The sequence below is a fragment of the Oncorhynchus mykiss genome, chromosome 19 (assembly GCF_013265735.2).
Source record: "Oncorhynchus mykiss isolate Arlee chromosome 19, USDA_OmykA_1.1, whole genome shotgun sequence".
NCBI lineage: Eukaryota > Metazoa > Chordata > Actinopteri > Salmoniformes > Salmonidae > Oncorhynchus > Oncorhynchus mykiss.
The window spans coordinates 22,358,931-22,382,870 of NC_048583.1; the positions used below are offsets into that span (position 1 = coordinate 22,358,931).

The 23,940-nt window shown below is 42.8% G+C and overlaps 1 protein-coding gene across 2 annotated transcripts; it reads left to right on the plus strand.

Annotated features, from left to right (window-relative positions):
- The first annotated feature begins 6,861 nt into the window (after nucleotides 1–6,861).
- Nucleotides 6,862–22,807, plus strand: LOC110497502 (pre-mRNA-splicing factor ATP-dependent RNA helicase DHX15). 2 transcript variants are annotated; one of them, XM_021573633.2, is made up of 14 exons: nucleotides 6,862–7,049; nucleotides 8,312–8,648; nucleotides 9,351–9,544; nucleotides 10,150–10,309; nucleotides 11,462–11,680; nucleotides 11,925–12,092; nucleotides 12,387–12,473; nucleotides 18,451–18,600; nucleotides 18,877–18,985; nucleotides 19,212–19,403; nucleotides 21,085–21,207; nucleotides 21,566–21,756; nucleotides 21,914–22,083; nucleotides 22,288–22,807. In XM_021573633.2, the coding sequence occupies exons 1-14, from the start codon at nucleotides 6,988–6,990 to the stop codon at nucleotides 22,403–22,405; spliced, it is 2,280 nt and encodes a 759-aa protein (XP_021429308.1). In that variant the 5' UTR covers nucleotides 6,862–6,987; the 3' UTR covers nucleotides 22,406–22,807. The 2 variants fall into 2 exon arrangements, with proteins under 2 accessions (XP_021429308.1, XP_021429309.1); XM_021573634.2 differs by having other exon boundaries at nucleotides 6,922–6,940.
- Nucleotides 22,808–23,940: the final 1,133 nt, after the last annotated feature.

Sequence of the window (23,940 nt, forward strand, 5' to 3'; positions counted from 1 at the left end):
ATGTGCGTCACCTTTCCTAGAACAACAGCTCATTTTCCTAGAAAACAGCGAAAACTTCTATCCAGATCTTTCTTTCTTTCGTTCTATACTTTCTAAATAAATACCTAATAAATAAATAAATACATTTCGGAAGGAAAGATTTTCTAAAGAAAGGGAAGATGTGCATTTGTTAATTCATGGGCAAGGTAGCTGATTTAAATCAGAAATGCATAGCATCAATGTCTCTAACAAATTAACATAATTGCTAGGCTACTAGAAGCCGAAACAGCTACATGCTGCTTGATAAATACCACTCCCGAATAGTTCAATATCTTTCTGCTCTTATTTTCAGACAATATGATTGATTGGAAAGGAGCATGAAATAGATCAGTTGGCCCCAAACCAAACCGGCCTTATGTGGTAGCTGCAAATACATTGGACTTAAAATATTTTTTGACAGCTGAATGTTATCAATGCTCCACCCACGATTTCCAACAGCTGCAAACTCTTAATAGAGAGAACCAGGAAGGTTGTCCGATAGGTTCTATCGTGGAACTCACTGCAAGGACTGAGACTCACCCAAATCCAATGCGTCAACAATGGTATATGTTTTTCTCATCTTATACAGTATGTATGGACAAAAAACATTATCTGGGACAGTGGACATCAAACACACATTTCTGCAGAATAACCATTATTCAAATATAAAACATTGATGTTCACTGGCACGATTTCTGAATGGATGCTTTACTGTTGTAGCTCCTTTGTTGATCTGTCTTCCTCTGACTTTTCAATCATTGACTGGTGCCCAGAGGTCAGTAATGAATCAGTAGGCCTAATGGAGAAATAAGACATTAATGATGCTTTTTAATTAATGTTATATAGCCATTGATTCTTGAAGAATACAGCTTATAAATGTCTCATGACTTTAGTTCAACTGTCTACCCTATTATGTAAGCTTGTTTTACACCATTGTTTGTAAACAATGTAGGCCTAATTGCAATCAAGTACTGTTTAACTTTTTTTTTAAAAGGATGAAACTATCATTTGGATCTCAGGATGGTCGATGCTTGCATCCATAGCCCTGTCTATGAAATTGAGAGTGGCTGCATTTCTACAGCCCCATCCCTCAGCTGTTTTCCAAAACAAGATTTCTGAGGCATTTATGTAGTGCTTATAAAGATGCTAAGAATGCCCTGTTAAGAATTTGTGAACACACACACACACACACCTCTTATTTTTCCGAAACCACTGTCGTGTCTGTGACTATCATTAAATGTGAAGACTTATTTATATCAAATCAGTTCTCTAGGTTTAATTATTACATTAAACTAATCATGTAAACATTGATTAATTAGGAAGTCGGGGCACCACGGAAAACGCTGAGATTACAAAGTTATACTTTTTTTATATCTGATCAATTAGTGTTCTATGAATGAATTATTATTATTACCTCAATGTGCATTACTGAACGTCGCAAACCCTTGGATATCTGCACAAACCCTAGCCAAAATCATGAATCAGCGATATACAAATTGGCTTAATTATTCATTTACTAACTAACTAAATAATCACACAGAATTACAGAACAAACAAACAGTAGATATTGGTTACTAACAATGATAGAAAAGTCCCTAGTGGGCTAAGCCAATATGACGGCTTGATAAACAAAGGAAAGGGGTGGGGAAAGACAAAATGGATTCACTACACACAGTCTATAATGATATTCATTGAATGCTAATCCTTTGCACATGAACGGCCGCTCATTCGAGAATAAATTGCAATGTACATATTTACGCCTGTATGTCATTGTTGTCTCTCCGTTAAACACTCGATCGTCTTGTAGAGTTCATCAGAGTCTCTAGTTAACTTTCTCAGAAGTCACAATGTCTTTCGTGATTGTTGGTGGTTAGAATGGATACTTCAGAGTACCATTTGGAAATGTTGTCACAGAATAGATGCTTCAGCGGTTGTCTGTTTTCTCACTCTAGATTTACGTCATTTCTATCTGCAGACTCCTTGCTCTTAGTGATCAATAGTCTCAGAGTTTAACCATTTCCAGCCGTGTAGCCAAAACTACAGCTGTATAGAATTGTAGCCATTCCAACGTGGGGACGATGTCCCAGCTTTTTCTGAGTTCTTAACCAATCGAGAAACCCGGCTTACCATGGGTCTCTTTGGCATGAAATGTAAATTTGGTCACGGGGGATCTTATACTCTGGAGTAGAAAAGGGAGGTTCCATGACGCCGATTTAATGTCTATGCTCATGTGGGCATGGCCATTGATTTGGTTAACTTTATATGAAAACCCATACTCTCATTTAGAAGGTTAACATCACATTACATCTTTTCACAAATAGTTTAATTTTTAATCACATACGTTTCACAATATTTAGATGTAAACCTGACAGCTGGGAAATGTACACTTTAAGTGATACAGTTATGTGTGTTTCCTGTCCTCCATGAGATCACCAAATGAAACACACTTGTCATAACTGTCCCTTAAGTGTCCCCGGACCATTCCCACATTCTCAAAAATATAAATATTGTTTAGTTCTCCCATTTTGAGGATATAGGAGTTTTGAACAAAATAAGGAATTTGTTGTCGTTCTCCCTAAATACTGCATGGCAGTTTCTACCAGGTATTTATGACCTGTCGTAAAGTCATAAAACTGTGGCGAGAGAGGGGGAGGGGGCTATGATCCTCCCCCCAGGTTACGTCATGACACCACAATAAATGAAAGTAAACAGGATATGCAGATGAGGCACAGGCACAGCCTCGTAACAAGGAATGACTGTCCCCCTGGTGCCTCTAACTTGACATCAAACTAAGGGGCATGGGGTTATAGAAACAGGCCTCATTCCATTCCAAACTATGCCCACTCCCCTCTGCTCTCGTTCACTTGTCATCACAACCTTGATACAGCTAGGTGGGTGTTATGCAATAGCACCACCTAGTTTCCGCCATATTGCTTTGGTTTCACCTATACTGTCTGGTCAGTTCTGTGAAGGGGGAAAGCAAAAGGAAGGCAGACGCCAGTGCATGCAACTGCCGACTGACTGATCTACAAATCACCTTACATCATAACTAACAACTCATTATTATTTGTAGATCAGTCAGTCACAATTTACCCATGATACATCACGGTTTTGATGCTCTCGAACACGGCCAAATTCTGCATGTGGGAGCACAACAGCTCCTGTTACTCATAGGGTATATTTAAAATCTTGACACCCGCCTCCTTTCCCTCTAGCTTTGATAACATGAGGGAGAGGTGTAGGGGCTTGACTGAGTTTGTCTCTATGGTGTTGTCACGGATTAGTATGTGTATATATGTGCCCTCTGTTCCCCATTGTCCTTGTCGGTTATTGTTAGCATGTCCGTTGGTCGTGTGAGCACCTGTGCTGTTGTATGGGCTTCCATGCTACGTGTTATTGTGTACTTGTTTTACGGGTCTCGTCCCGTGTATTATTGAGAGGTTTACACCTCGCTCTTTTGTTTGGGTGGAGAGAATAAAAGCCCGTATTACGTATTCCTGCGCTTGTCTCCTATCATTTTACAGCGTGACAGAATAACCAACCTACTAAATGGAGACAGCAGGAAAGACTGAGCTGTCGACCATCGTAGAGACTGTCCAGCATCAAGAGTGACTGTCTCTCCAGACTCGGCAGTGCCATGGACAGTGTGCTGGCAACCATTCTGCGTTTGGAGGAGAATGTGCAGTCCCTCCAGTCTCCAGCACCGGTTCCGGCACCAGTCCCCACACCACTACCAACCTCCGTCCCACCTGAGCCGGTCCGCGGAATACCCCTGTCCCTTTGACGGCGCACCAGCGAGATGCAAGGGCTTCTTTCTGCACTGTGACCTGTACCTCACTAGCTACGCCGAGGCTGCCTCCAGGAGAGACAGGGTTGCCATCTCGGCACTGACCAGACGGGCCCTGGACTGGGGTGCTGCGTTCTGGGAAACAGGCGGACCCGAGGTCGAGTCCTAGTTCGCTTTGGTCGGAGTTCGCTTTGGAGTTCTGGACGATCGAGGCCTCCACCGGATGAAACGAGTCAGCTCTGGTTACCGTGTTCCGCAGCGGACTGCAGGAGGAGGTACAGATGGAGAAAGCCTGCCGTGATGACAACCTGTCACTCAATCAGCTCATCAGCGATGTGATTTGTTTGGACAACCTCCTGCCGTCCTGTCGAAGACCTGCGTGAAATCCGGAGCCCATGGCTACACCTGCTACGTGGCCAGAGCCGATGGAGGTGGGCTCTGCACATTTGCCCAAGGCGTAGGAGAAGGAGGAATCTGGGCCTCTGCTCTTATTGTGGAGAAAGGGGTAATTTCTCCCCGACCTGCCCTCTATCCATTAACCTGCCATCTACTGGCAAACATCTAAATTGCACCTGGGCTGGAATAATACATTATGGTCTTTCTCTTGCATTTCAAAGATGATGATACAAAAAAATATTTAAAAAAAAACGTTTTTGTTCTTTGTATGATCTTTTACCAGATCTATTGTGTTATATTCTCCTGCATTCCTTTCACATTTCCACAAATTGAAAACAAATTCCACAAATTGAAAAAAAGGGACGGATCCTTTTTTCAATTTTCGCCTAAAATGACATATCCAAATCTATGCCTGTAGCAAGGATATGCATATTCTTGGTACCATTTGAAAGGTAACATTGAAGTTTGTGGAAATGTGGGTACTATTTAATGGTACTTCCAGTTGAGGACTTGTGCGGCGTCTGTTTCTCAAACTAGACACTCTAATGTACTTGTTCTCTTGCTCAATTGTGCACCGGGGCCTCCCACTCCTCTTTGTATTCTGGTTTGAGCTGTTCTGTGAAGGGAGTAGTACACAGCGTTGTACGAGATCTTCAGTTTTTTGGAAATTTCTCAGAACAAGAATAGACTGATGAGTTTCAGAAAAAAGTGCTTTGTTTCTGGCCATTTTGAGCCTGTAATAGAACCCACAAATGCTGATGCTCCAGATGCTCAACTAATCTAAAGAAGGACAGTTTTATTGCTTTTTTAATCAGGACAACAGTTTTCAGCTGTGCTAACATATTTGCAAAAGGGTTTTCAAATGATCAATTAGCCTTTTAAAATGCTAAACTTGGATTAGCTAACACAACGTGCTATTGGAACACAGGAGTGATGGTTGCTGATAATGGGCCTGTGTACGCCTATGTAGATATTCCATAAAACATCTGCCGTTTCCAGCTACAATAGTCCTTTTCAACATTAACAATGTCTAAACTGTATTTCTGTATTATGTTGTTTTAATTGACAAAAAAGGATTTCTTTCAAAAACAAGGACATTTCTAAGTGACCCCAAAGTTTTGAATGGTAGTGTATATAAAACTCAGCAAAAAAGAAATATCCTCTCACTGTCAGCTGCGTTTAATTTCAGCAAACTTAACATGTGTAAATATTTGTATGAACATACGATTCAACAACTGAAACATAAACTGAACAAGTTCTACAGACATGTGACTAACAGAAGTAGAATAATGTGTCCCTGAACAAAGGGGGAATCAAAAGTAACAGTCAGTATCTGGTGTGGCCACCAGCTGCATTAAGTACTGCAGTGCATCTCCTCCTCATGGACTGCACCAGATTTGCCAGTTCTTGCTGTGAGATGTTACCCTACTCTTCCACCAAGGCACCTGCAAGTTCCCGGATATTTCTGGGGGGAATAGCCCTAGCCCTCACCCTCCAATCCAACAGGTCCCAGACGTGCTCAATGGGATTAAGATCCGGGCTTTTCGCTGGCCATGGCAGAACACTGACATTCCTGTCTTGCAGGAAATCACGCAAAGAATGAGCAGTATGGCTGGTGGCATTGACATGCTGGAGGGCTATGTCAGGATGAGCCTGTGTAACAGTATAACTTTAGACCGTCCCCTCGCCCATACCCGGGCGCGATCCAGGGACCCTCTGCACACATCAACAACAGTCACCCTCGAAGCATCGTTATCCATCGCTCCACAAAAGCCGCGGCCCTTGCAGAGCAAGGGGAACAACTACTTCAAGGTCTCAGAGCAAGTGACGTCACCGATTGAAACGCTATTTAGCGTACACCACCGCTGACTAGCTAGCCGTTTCACATCCGTTACACCTGCAGGAAGGGTACCACATGAGGGAGGAAGATGTCTTCCCTGTAACGCACAGCGTTGAGATTGCAGGCACCAAAAGAAAAGTACTATCCAGTGAAACACTTCTGTTTTCGTTGTGCTATGGTTTTTGGTTCGTTAACTTCACCATGTATTTTTCTAAGCTGTGCTCGCATTCTACACATAGTGCATTTCCTTATCATTTTTTGTATGAGGGGGTAGGCGCGCTCGACATGGCCTTCCATGATGCAATCAAAGGTACTAGATCTAAGTAAGAGGACTCTTAGTCCTTACTCAATGCCAGTTTTTGCCAGAGACTGTTAAGGTTTTTGTCAATTATGTACTCCATTTTTGTTTTTCCAATCTATAAGATGATGATGTACTTGGTTTTGGTGGCTTTTAGTCTTGCAGCATGCCTACTTTGCATTTGCCTGTTTTTTTGTTGTGATATTGACAGCTTATTTTCCAGGATCTGTATTCTCTTATTAAAGTAACATCTGTATGAGATTAACTAACTCTGATTGTTATAGATTATAGTTTTGGAAACAGAAAACTGTATGGAGATCAAATGTTTAATTTATGAGAAAATTTGCAGAATGTCAGCCAAAATCCATTTAGCTCAATCTTCTCCCACTGCCGGCTATTGGGATTCCTCTCACTACCAAATATGGTAGTGAGAGGAAACGCCAACCGGATGTCTCACATTTATACATCCAGTGAAATATTTGTGTCATCTATCTGTGGATTTACCCTCAGCAGAACCATAACCAGCGAGCTAAAACAAACTGCTTCCGGGTTACCCGAATTTGCTTCCTCGCGCGGATCACCGTAGCTAGCCGGTTGTAAGGAAAGTAGCTAAATATACCCTTATTTTTTAATCTATGTTTATTCATCATGTCTAAAAGACACCGTTTAGATTTAGGCGATGACTACTCAAATAAAAAGAGATCTGATGGGTAAGCTTCTCGTTTCATGCATCTACTCTCTTTCGGGTAGCAAGTTGCTGCTAGCGAACGGCTAGCTTGTTTTGTTTAGCTAGCTATCAACCGGCTAATGTTTCTTCTTGCTAGTTATCATTTATTAGCTGACTACTTTGTGGCGATGATGAACGATTAGCTACATATCCGCGAGCTTCCTATGTTAATCAGCTTGTGACGCTCGTGTAGTCATGTTGATAAGACACGTGTTGATGTTCTGCGGCCTAGCGCTGACGTTATACAGAGTAAACTGGCTAGCCAAGTAACGTTAACTCGATTCGACGATGTCTTTACATCAAGGAAGTTGAGTGGGCGGACTGGAGCTCCGACGTTATATAAAATCGAGTTTTTATAAAAAACCATGGTACCCCAAAAATAGCCCTTAATTGGGCTCCCAAGTGGCGCAGCGGTCTAAGGCACCCAATTTCAATGCTAGAGGCGCCACTACAGACACTGGTTCGATTCCAGTCTGTATCACAACCGGCTGTGATTGGGAGTCCTATAGGGCGGCGCACAATTGTCCCAGCGGTTAAGGGTTTGGCTTGAGTAGGTCGTCATTGTAAATAAGAATTTGTTCTTAACTGACTTTGACTTGTCGAGTTAAATAGAAATATGCGACACATTGTCATTGGAGCTCCAGTCAGCCCACGTCCCCGCTCAACTCCGTTTATGTACACGAGCTGGGTGGCAGGTAAAACGAATGGTTGCCAGTTTGAATCCCTGAACCGACAAGGTGAAAATCTGCCGTTCTGCCCTTGAGCAAGGCAATTAATCACCCACAACAACAGGTGCCCAATGTGGCAGCCCCCTGCACTTCTCTGATTCAGAGGGGTTGAGTTTCGGTTTAATCATGGAGTTGGGTTTTATTTGCCAATTAATTGGCCAGCCTATCTCAATTTCAGGAACTAGCCTCTCAGCTGCAATATAGCCAAATAACAAACACTTGCGTTTTCTAATATTGCATCAAACTTGCATTATCACTTAATCTACATACAATAGTATTTTGGTGACCAGGAGAAACACTTAAATATTTGGATTTCTAATGTCCTGCTGTAGAATGGTCAATGAATAATATAAATCCACTGATTCTTGAGTAATAGTTCTTATAGACATAACCCGAAATATGACTGAATTTGTTTTTGTCATTATGCACATGTTGTAAATGTCCCACTACATTAAAGTGTACTTTATTTCAAGTAATATACAATCGTTGACTTATGTATATTCATATTTTTTTTTAGGAAAGACCGAGATCGCGACAGGGACCGTGACGAACGCTCTAAAGACAGGGACCGCGACAGAGATCGGGACCGGGACCGAGATAGGGATGTGAAGCCCTCTGTCCAGCCCCCCAACACCATGATGGCCGGGGGAGGCATGCTGCCTCTCAAGCAGACAGCCATGCAGCAGCAGATCAACCCATTCACAAACCTGCCCCACACGCCGCGCTACTATGAGATCCTGAAGAAGAGGCTGCAGCTGCCTGTGTGGGAGTACAAGGAGCGCTTCAACGACATCCTGGCACGCCACCAGAGCTTCGTGCTTGTCGGAGAGACGGGTTCCGGGAAAACCACACAGGTACAGTTCTGTTTGAAGGTCCTTAAACAGGGATTGACATTAAGAGCTAAAAGGCTCTTGCCCATTGGGTAAGACAGGAGTATTTTTGGGGGGTTGGCCGAAAGATTACGATCACTTGCCCCTGAAAATATGAAGTTATTTTCACCTACACATGGGAGGAATCAGAAAGACTAAACTACTAGAATTCTTAGCATTTTGGTTATCGGTTAAAAAACTATCTTCTGCACATTGGGGAAACTGGCGTGACTGCTCAGGTCACCTGTCCTGGGAAATAGGGAAACCCTTAATGTCAACCCCAGCCTTAAATTTTTCTGTGTTTCTACTTTGCAAAAGTGCTTAGTTTGCATTTTTGCATTGGCAAATCTTCACGCTTGAAACTGAAAACGCAGTTTGGGTTGACTTTTAGTTTGATCTCCTGTTCCCTCTGTTTGTTTTCTGATGGAATCAGATAGGTGTACAGTAAGCAATACCCCCCCCCTCCCTCCACATGCCATTGAAGGCCAAGTGATTACATCACTGTGTTTACACCTACTTTGTTCCCTCAGATCTGCAAACACAGAAGAGGTAGCGTATAGGGGTGATTTGTAATTTGGCATTCCAGTCAATTCTCCCCATCCCCTCCAAACCAATGCACCTTGGAATATGTTTGTTGTTTCAGCAGACAGAACCATCCATAACATGCCCTCCCTTTCCCCTCCTCAGATCCCCCAGTGGTGTGTGGACATGGTGAAGGGATTGGGTGGCCCCAAGAAGGCAGTGGCCTGTACCCAGCCCAGGAGGGTGGCAGCCATGAGCGTGGCCCAGAGGGTGGCCGACGAGATGGACGTCATGCTGGGCCAAGAGGTGGGATACTCCATACGATTTGAGGACTGCAGCTCCGCCAAGACCATACTGAAGTAAGCAACTGCTTGTCTGGTTAGTAGAGGCTACATCAGGGTTATTCAATTCCAGGCCTAAACACTTCTGGTTTTCATTCTCGCCTACTACCAGGATCATCATTTTTAGGGCACACCTGTAGCAAAGCGCTGCAAGACGTTATTCAACAGAATTAGAAAATGAGCATTTGTTATTGGAGAACTTCAGATGGTACCAATTGCCGTTTCACTCAGTTCAAGATTTTTCTCCTGTTTTGTGCCTACTGGACACAACATAGGTAAAACAAAAACCTAGCATTTTGGCCCTTCAGAACTGTAATTGAATACCCCCACAATACACGATCCAAGCATTTGGGTTATAGCCAGTTAATTCAATTCAACACACACGGCTTCAGTCAAATTTATTTGGACATGCTTTAATAAGAATGAAGTTATTTTAGACTACTGTGGTCAAAAAGTATTTGGTATAGTGTTACAGCTGCAGACTAAAAGGGAGCAAAGGTTGTTTGTTTATGTATTCATTTTGAGGAGGCGTAAGATCAATGAACACACATTTTGGAGTTCAAGCCATCACTAGGTCAGCATCTGCTATGTTTCAAACCATGTGTATCCTTTCCCCTTTTAAGGTATATGACAGACGGTATGTTGCTTCGGGAAGCCATGAACGACCCCCTGCTGGAGCGGTATGGCGTGATCATCCTGGATGAGGCCCACGAGAGAACTCTGGCCACAGACATCCTAATGGGAGTTCTGAAGGAGGTGGTCCGACAGAGGTCAGACCTCAAGGTACAGCCTCTGAGTCCGGGGGGGGGGGGGGGGGGGGGGGGGGGTGGTGGTGTCTCAAGTCTTTCATCGATTCCTCATGTCCTTGATTTGAATCTTCTGTGTTTTGAGAAAGCGGTGGGGAATTAAGGAAAGACAAATGAGAAAGAGGGCATATACCAAGGTTGATATCTTTATCATTTGCATTTAGTCAATTCTGGAGATTAATTTGATTCATTAGTTTAATCTAAATTTGCTTGTGTTTGGATGCAGTTAAAATGGTATTGAACATAAAATATCACATGTGAATTATAAATGTTGCTTTACCGCTAACTATTTCCAAGTCCAAAAATAACCCCTGGTGTAGCCCAGTCCCCATGAATGTACAAAAAGGCCTTAAAGAGCCACTGAATATGAGGATTGGCACATGTGTTTTTCTGTTGCTCATTAGAAAAAATGAGATTTCTGTCTTGGTGTTTCCTGACAGATTCTGCGTTTTGGTTAATGTTTGTCGCCTATGAGACACTATAGACACTGAAGCCTATTTAATATCCGCAAAATCCCCAGAATGACTCTAAGATACTGTAACTCAAGAAATCTGTTCATTCATTGTCTTTTTTTGCAGAGGATCCTTCAGTTGCGCAATTTTACATCTAACTAAGGTGTTTGTGCTGTAATTGTCAATAAAAAAATGTACACCGTGTTCTATGTAAACAACATCAGAGCTGTTGGGTATGTCTGTCTCACTGTCTATACTATTGGATCAAGAGCAATCACCACAGCTATTCACCCCATGTTAGTGGGCAAAGGGACATTGTCAAATCAAAACCCAACCTTCGTTTACCCATTGATGCACGGATTATCCAAACTGTTTTAGACAACACTAGAATAACTGTTTCTGACTCATATCGATGTCAGAGGCTATTTTCAAAGGGGTTTATTTGCTTTTTAAAGGCATTCGCTCTTTAAGGGTTATGTTTTTGGATTGCTTTTCACTTACCTTAGTTAGTCCCAATGTCATTTAGCCTAGTTATTTGCTCATCCATCTTAGATCCCTATTCAAATGTAGATGTGTCCCTCTTTGGGTCCCATAGTCATGATTTCACTATTGTACACAAAGTGGCATTGCAACAATTCTTAACCACAAAGCATTAACAGGAATATGTTTTTTGCCAGGTGATTGTGATGAGCGCTACGTTAGACGCCGGGAAGTTCCAAGTGTACTTTGACAGCTGTCCACTGCTGACTATTCCCGGACGCACACACCCCGTGGAGATCTTCTACACCCCTGAGCCGGAGCGGGACTACCTGGAAGCCGCCATCCGCACGGTCGTTCAGATCCACATGTGTGAGGAAGAGGAGGGGGACTGTCTGCTCTTCCTCACTGGACAAGAGGTATACTTCCACCCCTTCTCAAATGCAATCCAGATAGTTTGAGTTGGTTCACTGGACACTAGTCAAGGGCTATATCTCTACCCCTTCTCATATGCAGTCAAGACGGTTCAGTTCAGTGTTGAAGTGTGATGCTGACAACACCAAGGTTGTCACCTGAATATAAGTTGAATGGTTGGGGGAGGTTTAACTTTCAGGGTACCTGTCTGCTGCTCAACATGAATATTGTCTGACTCTGAACTATCAGGAAATTGACGAGGCCTGTAAACGGATCAAACGGGAGATCGACGACTTGGGACCTGAAGTCGGAGACATCAAAGTCATTCCACTATATTCCACACTGCCTCCCCAGCAGCAACAAAGAATCTTTGAGGCCGCACCCCCCAGGAAGCCCAGCGGTGCGATAGGAAGAAAGGTACTGACCAGCAGAACATGCCCGGAGTATAAAAACAGGGTTGTGTTCAGTAGGAAGAAAAAGTTTTGAAACTGAGTGAAATGGGAAGGTACTTCCTGAACTTGTACAATCAGAACACAGATTTTAGTTTTTCGTTTCAAAATGTTTTGGTATGGGGTGCCCTACTGAATACAACCCAGATTCCATACATTGGTGCTCATTTATCACCAAAGATTTCCAATGGCTTATGATGTAAGTTTGTATAGAAAGTCTTTCAGTTGTCTGCTAGTGCTAACCCCAATGCATGTTCCCTAGGTTGTGGTTTCCACAAACATTGCTGAGACATCCCTTACCATTGACGGAGTGGTGTTTGTGATTGATCCCGGTTTTGCCAAGCAAAAGGTAGGCTACTTACTCCTCTCCCTCTATAATTGTTTTACCTTACCTCGTATTCCCTCAAACCCAGAGGGAATACCTGGCACCAGTACTAAAAACTTTTACTTTTTTTCAATAAGTAACACTTGAACTTTCTGTAGTCCACAATCTAAGCACAATGCAGATAGAAAAATGATAGTAGTAACCAGGTTTTCATCCAACCATTCAATGCGGATTAATTACCTGACGCTTTAAACAACTCATGACAGACCTCCGAGAAACAGAATGAGAAACAGAATCAGTAAAGTTTCCCAATGTCAACAAAACAAAATACGCAAGACAAGATGGGATCTTTTTTTTTACTGAAATAGATTTCACAACAATTGCAGTGGAAATACTTTTATGTGCAAATATTGATTTAAAAACATCATGCTTTTGGCCATGAAGTGTATGTGGACACCCCATTCAGCCACACCCGTGTTTAAAATCGAGCACACAGCAATGCACTCTCCATAGACAAACATTGGCAGTAGAATGGCCCGTACTGAAGCGCTCACTGACTTTCAACGTGACACCGTCATAGCTTTCCAACAACTCAGTTTGTAAAATGTCTGCCCTGCTAGAGCTGCCCTGGTCAACTGTAAGTGTTGTTATTATGAAGTGGAAAAGTCTAGGAATGACAACGGGACTGCCGAGTGCTAATAGCGTTTCAATCGGTGACGTCACTCGCTCTGAGACCTTGAAGTAGTTGTTTCCCTTGCTCTGCAAGGGCTGCGGCTTTTGTGGAGCGATGGGTAAAGGAGAGGGACGGAACCAATACTGTTACACTCTGTTGCAACACTTACGATCGTGTTCCAAACTGCCTCTGGAAGCAACGTCAGCATGAGAACTGTTTGTCCAGAACTGTTTGTCGGGAGCTTCATTAAGTGGGTTACCGTGGACGAGCAGCTGCTCACAAGCCTAAGATCACCATGCGCAATGCCAAGTGTCGGCTGGAGGGGTGTAAAGCTCGCTGCCATTGGACTCTGTAGCAGTGGAAATGTGTTCTCTGGAATCACGCTTCATGATCTGGCAGTCCGGCGGACAAATCTGGGTTTGTCGACGGCCAGAACGCTACCTGCCCGACTGCATAGTGCTAACTGTAAAGTTTGGTGGAGGAGGAATAATGGTCTAGGGCTATTTTAATGGTTCGGGCTAGGCCGCTTAGTACAAGTGAAGGGAAATATAAACACTACAATATACACTGACATTCTAGACAATTCCGTTTTTTCATCTTTGTGGAAACGGTTTGGGGAAGGCCCTTTCGTGTTTCAGCATGACAATGCCCCCGTGCACAAAGCGAGGTCCATACAGAAATGGTATGTCGAGATTGGTGTGGAAGAACTTGACTGGCCTGCACAGAGCCCTGACCTCAACTCCATCGAACACCTTTTGGATGAATTGGATCGCATTATGAAGTTATGATTAACGTATGCAAATTTCCACTAAATATCAAGGATATGCTATCATTTGAATAATGCTGGTGACATGATGACCGGTTTGCTTGGCTGCCAATTATCAAATAAAAATTCTGGCTTTAGCATATAACCTACCTGTCCAATTTCAGCAAACTGTTTGTAGAGCATGGCCCAAACCATATTGGGCAAGTTTTCTGTATTATCCAGTCCCTCCAGGATTCTGCTATTGGTTGATTTTTGCATTGAATTTCGCAATTGGCGCATATTATGCGAGAGCTCGCAATTTGGACCAATCCCCGCACTCTTAGCGCATAAAATGGTCCAAAGAAAGGGGGGTTCGTAATTTATACCAATTAATGCACTGTTACTGTGGAAAATGGTCCAATCCAACCACAAGCCAACTGGCCTGTCAGCGTTTTCACGTGCGAAGTTGATGGCAGGTTGCTGGCAGGCAGGCAGTACAATGAACATAGATCAATCTCTTTTGCCAACAAAAACAACAGCTAAAGACCATGCAAAACAATTTCCAAATGTTTTACATGAAAGTGGGGGGAAATTGTTTTGCACTCCATGCGACGTTGTTCTGGAACACGAGAAAGTCGAAAATCAACAGTCACTTCAAATCAGCAAAGCATATGAGAATGTTAGAACAGTTCCCACAGCAGCGGCAGATCACCATGACTGAAGTGGTAGCAGGGAAGACTGGCAAGCGCTGAAAGAATCAAGGTGAGTGGCGTTTCCCTCAAACTTTTACTCCGCCAACCTTGGCTTTAGTAGAGTGGTCGGCACTCTGCTCTCCCTAGTCTGTCAATGGAGAGCGCTGCTCAAGGCGCTGAGTGCAATTTGAACTTAATACGGATCACGAAAGCACAATCTTTAAAACATTTTTTTTTTAGAAATGGTAATACTGTTTTAAAAGTACATATCAACCACTACTCTGTTTACGTTTTCTGTTCTTTATCGCCCTTTTATGATCCTTTCAGAAAAAAAATCGCACTTAAATATTTTGAAGACAATTCATGCTAAAGAAATATCGTTCCTCGAAATTTAAAGCGATTGATCAGTAAACGTTGTTAAACTGAAACCTTTTGAGTTAACATTGGTAGCAGAGGAGGGCTAATAACTAACGTTCAAATGCGCCACCATGCTTCGGCGAGAAGAGGTCATTAAAGTTGGGAAAATGAACTTCTAATCTGGACGTGAAAAAGCAAGCACTTGCGGTTGTAGCGAGAGACACCGCACTGGAAATATCCGTTGAGGATTTGAACAAGGATGACGGTATGATAACTTTGATCAGAGCACTGGGTTCTGTGTTTCCTAAAGAAGAGAAAGACCGTGACAACGAGGCATATTCAAACTTTGACAGTTGTTACCAGAGACAGAGGTACAATAGGATGCGCAAGTACGATATGGTTCTCCCAGATGCAGTGTTAGCTTTCAAGTTGCTAGATACTGCCTGTATGGGTGGTAGGGAGAAACAGTTGGCTTTACTGCGCCTACAGTGCTTTTGCGTCAGTGAAGTCAGCACTAAAGTCTGTCCGGCCAATAACAGATGTAATGTAAGTGAGTGACGCGGCGTATTACACCGTGCAGCAGAGAAAAGGCGCCAACATATCACGTTCTCAAGACGACCAGAAGAGGGCGCCATAGCCTGGCACAAATACACTGGACAAATATGGAAGGAGATCAAAATGTGCTATTTGTCAAAGCACTTACCATTGGATTAAAGACTGTTCTCCATAGGTTTAAACTAGTTCATTCTTAACAGAGGAAAATGTAAACACAGAGATGGAGCAGTGTAACATTACACTGTTTTCAAATGAATCTGCTTCTGAGGTCTTTATAGGTTGAATTCTTATGATCTGCTGTGATTTGATACTGCATGTACACGCACCGTTTGTGGCGCAAAATGGCTTGAATCGCTATGTCAGTGGACTAAATAATATGAAATAAGTACAAAATATGATTGACACACCAAGCAACGGAGCTTTCAAATTTGGAGATGGGAAGAGTCCATTCTACCAAGAGTCAAGATACCAGCAAAAATTGGTCAGACCCCAGTGTCACATTGAAACCGAGGTGGTCTCTGCAGATATCCCCTTATTATTAAGCAAAGCTTCCCTCAAGAAGGCAAGGGCTGTACTAGACATAAATGACAAGGCAGTAATGTTTAAACAACCAGTGACCCTTGAACTTACTACCTCAGGCCACTATTGTGTAAACATTTTAGACAAAGACATCACACAGAGTCCATGTAAAAATGAGATTCTGAATGACACAGAGAACATGACCACAGAGAAAAACACAAAGTATTGTTAAACCTTCACAAATAGTTTGGACATGCTACAGTTGACAGACTTCAAAAATGATTTGGCAGTTCTGGGAATAATGTTGATGAGAGTATTTCCATTCAATGGTAGATAGTTAACAGTTGTGAGACATGCTGCCCAGACCAGCTGTTGGTTTGTCAATGGCTTCCAAGTACAATGAAACGGTGGCTGTAGATCTACTTGAGCTAGGACCAAGTGTGTGGTACCTTCACATAATCGACCACTTCACACGCGTCAGTGCTGGAAGCATTGTGAATACAAAGAAACCCAGTGAAATCGTCAAGCACGTCATTCATTCCTGGATAAGTGTGCATGTCCCGCCCCAGAAATTGTACAGACAATGGAGGAGAATTCAATAATAATGAAATTCAACATGGAAGTAAAGACAACTGCTGTGTACAGTCCATGGAGAAATGGACTTCTGGAGAGACCTAATCAGACACTCATAGAGATTATGCTGCAAGTGAATCAAGACAATGGATGTGACTGGAAAACAGCCCTAGATTGGGCTTTTGATGGCAAAAAACTCAATGCACAATATTAATGGCTACAGCCCATGACAACTAGTGTTGGGGCAAAACCCGAATCTTCCCTCTGTACAGGTTGACAAGCCACCAGCACTAGAAGGGACCAGTTTGAGTGCATGGGTGGGACAGCACCTTTTCAGCACCACATGCAGCGAGAAAAGCATTCACTGAAGCAGAGTTCAGATAGAATTCGTAGGGCTCTTTGTAAACAGCTTCGACCCACAGATGAGAAATACGAGACTGGAAACAAAGTGTACCACAAACGAGTTGCCTGTCAAGAGTAGAAAGGACCGGGAGTAGTCATTGGCCAAGATGGTGTGCCGATATTTGTGAGGCACAATCGTCAGGGTGCATCACTCAAGATTGCAGAATGTAAATGATCAACAAGCTCGAGGGGCTGTTGCTGAGAATCAGCCTCCTACTGAAAATGACAAAAAGGACACATTAACAGACCCAAACCTACCAGATGTCACATCCAATGATGTGAACACTGAAACTGACACAGGAAATGGAGCAGAGACCTTCAACCATGACACGGGTAATAATGTTGTGTTCAAATGAGGAAAACATTCAACAGCCACATGTTAAGACAACATGGTTGTTCCAATCTGAAAACTGGGGAAACTGTTAAATACATGGACAGAGAAAGTGGTATTCCACACACAGCAACAGTCTTTAGACGAGCAGGGAAAGCCAACAGAAAACACCAGAACTGGTACAAAAACGGGAGTGCTCTGAACATGCTGCACTTTCTGGTACAACAGGGTCAGCTGACCTGGCACTTGTAGATAATCTCAGAATTGAACCAATAGAACATTTAGAAAAACAGAATGACTTTCAATTATGATGTACTTGAAACAAAGGACGTGTCATTTGACAGCTAAACTAGATGAGCTCAGTAATTGGAGGTGTGTTTGAGGAAGTCAAAGACATTGGCCAAAAATATGTCTCATCAAGGAATCTTTAGATGGAATAGTGCCTAAAGCACGTCTAGTGGCTAGAGGTTTTGAGGAGCTGGCTGCTAAAGAACTCCCAAAAGACTCACGACATGCGCCTCAGTCACTCAGATTGCTGCTGACAGTGATCTGCCAGAAAAAATGGAAACTTCATTCCATAGACATCAAATCTGCATTTTTGCAGGGAAACAGCTGTCAAGGGACATTCACATCTGACCTCCGCCTGAAGCTAAGAGCGAACTGTGATTCCACACCTCAAAGCTGTTTTCCCGGTCTGCCACAAAGGAACCGCTTGCTGACTGTCTAACTAAAAAGGGAGCATCCGGTCTTGTGTTCCTAAAGGCACTCTGTAATGGAAAGTGGCAGCTTGCATAATACAAATAAAAACTTTGTCAAACAATCCATTTGTAATGGGGAACTTAAATACTACTTATGACTTTTTTGGGAGATTTAAAAGGTGGGAGATTTAAAACATGAGCTTAACGGTGTCCCTATATTTCTGTTAATACGGTCCTATCACTGTTATTAGTACGCCTGCGCAGTAGTCTCACTGGAGATGGACCTGGCTTCAGTGTGATGGTGACTATGTACTGTGGTCATACGGTGAAGTAAACGTTGTTAAACTGGAACCTAGTTGTCATTTTGAGTTAACATTAACCAACGTGGAATCCACATCCACCAATTTGAATAAAATAAGACTTGAGTGAGAATGTTGTCTACTCTGTAACCCACAGGTGTACAACCCTCGTATCAGGGTGGAGTCTCTCCTGGTCACGGCGATCAGCAAAGCCTCGGCGCAACAGAGGGCGGGCCGCGCTGGCAGGACACGGCCAGGGAAGACTTTCCGTCTATACACTGAGAAAGCCTACAAGACCGAGATGCAGGTGAACTGTCCTGGATTGTAGAAATGTTGAGGCAAAGTACATGGTTGAATGGACTATTGAATAAATTGTTATCTTATGGGTAATGTTGAGGACAATGGATTTATTAAGGAAATGTTTATAGTCTAAAGTATCTCGTGTGGTGCTGGGCATTTTACAGAAGCCTGTTTTGGCCAATACGCTCAGCTCTTGTTAAACACATGTTACACAACGGATGATATGATACCAGTAGAATGGCTTCATGTTCTACAGATCTGACTGTTTTCCATTCCACTACAGGACAACACGTATCCCGAGATTCTCCGGTCCAACTTGGGTTCTGTCGTGTTGCAGTTGAAGAAGCTGGGTATCGATGACCTGGTGCACTTTGACTTCATGGACCCACCAGGTGGGGAGCCAAGTGTTGGCTGGAATACCTGCCTGTTGGAAGTGCTACTTTAGTTTGAAACTGTTTCTATTGAAACTGACTGGCAGCCTTCTTTCTTGATTTACCTCTTGACCAACCAGGTTATCATAAAATATAATTTGTTGATTGATTGTTTAACAGACAAAAGTAAAAGTGACATGCGGTACTGATCACTTGCTCCTCTTGCTTCCTCCCTTGTGCTCTCAAGCCCCGGAGACCCTGATGCGGGCGCTGGAGCTGCTCAACTACTTGGCGGCGCTCAACGACGACGGCGACCTGACAGAGCTGGGCTCCATGATGGCAGAGTTCCCATTGGACCCCCAGCTGGCCAAGATGGTGATCGCCAGCTGCGAGTTCAACTGCTCCAACGAGATCCTCTCCATCACCGCCATGCTGTCAGGTAATGGCCCAGGGCCGGGATGGCTGGCATCCAAAGTCGCCCAGTGCCCTCCCTTGGCACCAGTTGACACCCTCTTAACACTGTGGGTTCCAATTTAATGCAAGATGGAGATCTCTAGATTTATCGTCTCCTCAGTGCTTTGTTAATGATATTTGTTAATTCCTAATGGTAGACGAGTTAATTCTTTTTTTTGTTGAAAAGTAAAGATGTGGCCCCCAGTTAAGGGGGCTTGCAGGTCTAGTTAGCAAAGATGCTAGAAAGTATTTGATTTATATGGAGGGATCAAGTTAAGGAGTATTTCTCAAATCAAAATTTGAGATGACAAAAAGCCAATGGTGGGAAACTTCTGCCTTAGCGGTCCCCAGGGAAAAATACACTCTTTTTGGGGTCTACACAAAGGATTTGGATGGCTTACTGGTTAGATCCTTGATTGATAATGACCATTAGCAATTTAATGGTTGATGGGGAAAGTTAACTGAAAACCAATTGTATTCCGTATCAAATTGAAAAGTTGACTAGGTTTCTTCCAACTGCTTGAAATCTGGGAGTGTTTATCCTTAGTGCAATTGTGCAGGGCAGCCACCTCAATGTTGTGTTCTCAGATGGGTCTAAAACATTGCCTCTTTGCATTTGTTTAGTGGTTTGTCTATGGCTGCTTTAATGGTGTCTCTTTGATGCATTATTGGCCCAATTGCACCGGCAGTACACGATGCAATGTTATTTTTTATCGTCAAGATGTTGTCATGCTCTTACTCGTCAAAATAATTTTTCATCAAGGCCTGGTTTTTATTTTTGTTTTAAGTGAGGTTTCACATTTTACAGGATTATTTGTTATCTGCATGTGGGTGGTTGATTAGGCTATATTTAAGCTTTCTTGGCCAGTGTTGGTGTTGGTTTTACTACTGGGGGGGAAACTATTTGCGTTCAATATGGCAAGATTTCTGTTTTTGTCATATAGAATGTTCATTGTTTGGACTTTTCACAGTATTTCAAATTGGCATTCCCCTCGTGCTTTACTCATACATATTTGTGATTTGGTTGTGATCAATTCAATATCAATTTAGGAGATTCATAGAAATCCCAGTTCAATACAAAGGCCATACATTTTTTGATTCTTGTAATGTTTCCTGAAATTCCTGTTGAATTTGGTCTGTGAATGTGAAATGACGACTTTGAATGTCAAATACACATTTTAAACATGTATGAACAATGATTCAAAAACTCCCAATTTGGACGTATTGATGTTCCTCTTCCACGTAAATCTGTATGTCGGTAGTGACATCATATAAGGACATCTATTTCCCTTTTATAATGTCAAGGCAGTTTTATGTAGCCATTGACTTGAATGTGAAATGGACTTGGATTCTCTTGAATGTTTTATATATACAGTACACTGTTCTCAAATTCAATGCTCTTTTAACGCTCTGCAGGTGTGTGAAACCTCTTTTGTTTTGCAGATGTGGTTAGGTGTTGACCCCCTTGACAAGCTAGTAGCCAGTCATCATGCAGTCGGAAGAGCCCCCCCCCCCCCCCCCCCCCCTCATAAACACACCACTTGGTCCTGCCCCCCTATGCTCTCTGTGAAGTTGTCTAGCTACAATAGGCCTTGTTCCTCTGTTCTGTGAATGCTTGACTTATCCCTATGGGCGTCTGTGTTGGGGCCCATACCAACCTTGTCTAGTCCCGCAGTGTTTCGTCCGCCCCACCGAGGCTAAGAAGGCGGCGGACGAGTCCAAGATGCGGTTCGCCCACATTGACGGAGACCACCTGACGCTCCTCAACGTCTACCACGCCTTCAAACAAAGTAAGCATGGGTGCCACAAACATTTTATTTTAATAGGGTTAAAAAAAATCAAGGGGACAGATTAGACTCCAAAATCAAGGTTTGTCATATGTTTCAGACCTCAAAAGTGAGTCCACATCCTACGCCATGGGTTGTGTGGACCAACCCTAATGAATAAAAGTCTAAAGATAAGCACCACAAATCTGGAAATAACATGGCGCAAATATGGGTAATCGGATATGGCCATGGACTTCTCAACAGAAGGCTCACTTTTGAATTGTGATTTTTAGGTGCAATGTCCCTTTAAGTCACTTTGTGAAACATGAGGCTTACTTGCCGTTGCCTGTAACTTTGGTTGATCGGTGTTGTCGTTTCTCAGACCACGAGTCTACACAGTGGTGCTACGACAACTTTGTGAACTACCGTTCGCTGATGTCGGCCGACAACGTGCGCTCGCAGCTGTCCCGGATCATGGACCGCTTCAACCTGCCCCGGCGCAGCACCGAATTCACCAGCAGAGACTACTACATCAACATCCGCCGAGCGCTCGTCACAGGCTTTTTCATGCAGGTCAGTCGGTGCAGGGCAGGTTCCATTTCAATTAACTCTCTGAATTGAAATGGACTTGAGCCTAACCCTGATATTCATCGTTAAGTGAACAAATGCGATTTATCTCACATTGTGTGCGTGTTTTCTGAAATGATATAATATTTTCTTGTTTGCTTAGGTGGCTCATTTGGAGCGCACGGGCCATTACCTCACAGTCAAGGACAACCAGGTGGTCCAGCTACACCCGTCTACCGTCCTGGACCACAAGCCAGAGTGGGTGCTCTACAATGAGTTTGTCCTCACCACCAAGAACTACATTCGCACCTGCTCGGATATCAAACCGGAATGGTACGTTTGTGGTCATGAAGTCTTAACTCAAATGTCCACACAAACAAAACGATTAGCGAATAACAAGGGTTTTTGATAAGCGTCAACGTTTCAATACTCATGTCTTATGACTTACTCGTTAACACTTAGGCTTTTAATTAATGCTTTTATTGGATATTTTGATTGTATTATGCAACTTTGATTTAATTGATCTCGTCTCCCCAGGCTGGTGAAGGTTGCTCCTCAGTACTACGAAATGGGCAACTTCCCACAGTGTGAAGCCAAGAGGCAGTTGGAGCGAATTGTTGCCAAACTCCAGACCAAGGAGTATTCCCAGTACTGATTAACAGCGACTGGAGAGAGGAAGACATCCTTGAAAGAGCTTGGCACAATTCATACTTTAAAGTTTGTATCCTATCTTAATGTTTCTCTCGATTCAAGATATGATTTTTCTAACTTTTTGTTGTTTTTCTGTCCATTCAATAGCAATGTGTATAACTGTAAGCATTTATGAAATTGATATCAATGGTGAAATATTAGACTATTCTGATTAGAGATTTTCAAAAGGAATACAGTTAACATGTTAAGCATGAGCATTCATGTGGATATTGTTGATGTTCCTCTAGGAAATTGTGAACCCTGAGAAAAAAAGTGTACTTGCCTAGGTTGTCCTTGTTTCTTCAATAAAGGAGCTTCGACTTGAATAAAATAATGAATAATAAATAGCTCATGGTCGTTGACAATGTCTTTGATTGTCTAAAATATTTGTTTGTTAACTATAAATGAATAACCTGTAAATAACATTATGTATACCCAGGGGTGAAAGTGGATCACTTCAGAAGACTCTCCTGTTGGCTACCCGTGTACCTTTGTCCACTCACTAAATAATAATAATAATAATAATAATAACCAGCATCCAAACAGTGCACTGTGCACCCGCAATTTGATGAATGGAAATTGGCATCTGTTAGTAAAACATTAACGTGCATTGATATTCAGCGATTTGTCATTAGGCTCACTACACTTACAGCATGAATTGATGCGTCCACTTCACTGTCTGGGCCACATGTCTCCATATCTCCTTTGGTAACACTTCAGTGTTCTCGTAGAACCACCATGCAATTGGGAGAGTTTATCGCACGTTTTGAAATAGATTTGCTCATTTTCATGCAGCTGACATGCGGTAATGTTAAATAATGTCGCAATTGACTATAGTTTTCTCAACATTTTGTTTTAATTATTGTGATAGGCTTATATTTTACTGGTATGGTGTACCCCCACTATTTATTCCGCCGGGACACCGGACCATACCACCTAAATTTCACTCCTGAGTATACCTTACATTAGCATTACTGAACATGACATTTTAATCCTAAACTTGTACATTGATGCTCCCTGTGTATAAAAAATGTCACCACAAGGTTCTAGCTTCGGCATGTTTACTTAGTTTAGTCTGTGCATGTTATAACTACTACATCTTCCCCCCTCCGATGAACAAGAAGTCAACATTTATAACATTGAAAAATAACTTCAATGCAATTTGAAAACAAGTGTTTAACAATGCTACTTCATGTCCAGAAACTGTATGAAAGCATGAAATTACAGTTTGAACTCTTGTATAGTCTTTATTTTTGCTGGGTATAGGTCCCCCCCCCCCCAACAGTATATTCTATTCACGTGGCTCTGAGCATTCTCTCTCCTTCCCCCTCTGTGTTGGCTGAGTCTGGAAGGGCTCAGAGGTGTGTCTAGTTCCTCCGCTGAGCCTGTGTCCACCACATGGAAGTGTGGTGCATCTGCTTTCTGCAGCACTGGTGCTCGTGTCTTTGAGGTTGTAATCCACACACGTTGACCTTCTCGCAGCCTGGTGTCTCCGATTAA

Excerpts from the sequence above, each read along its gene's own strand:
- LOC110497502 (XM_021573633.2), top strand. The coding sequence starts at position 6,988 with ATGTCTAAAAGACACCGTTTAGATTTAGGCGATGACTACTCAAATAAA. Across the intron at positions 9,545-10,149 it reads TCCGCCAAGACCATACTGAA|GTATATGACAGACGGTATGT; the intron begins GTAAGCAACTGC and ends TCCCCTTTTAAG. Across the intron at positions 22,084-22,287 it reads TCGGATATCAAACCGGAATG|GCTGGTGAAGGTTGCTCCTC; the intron begins GTACGTTTGTGG and ends TCGTCTCCCCAG.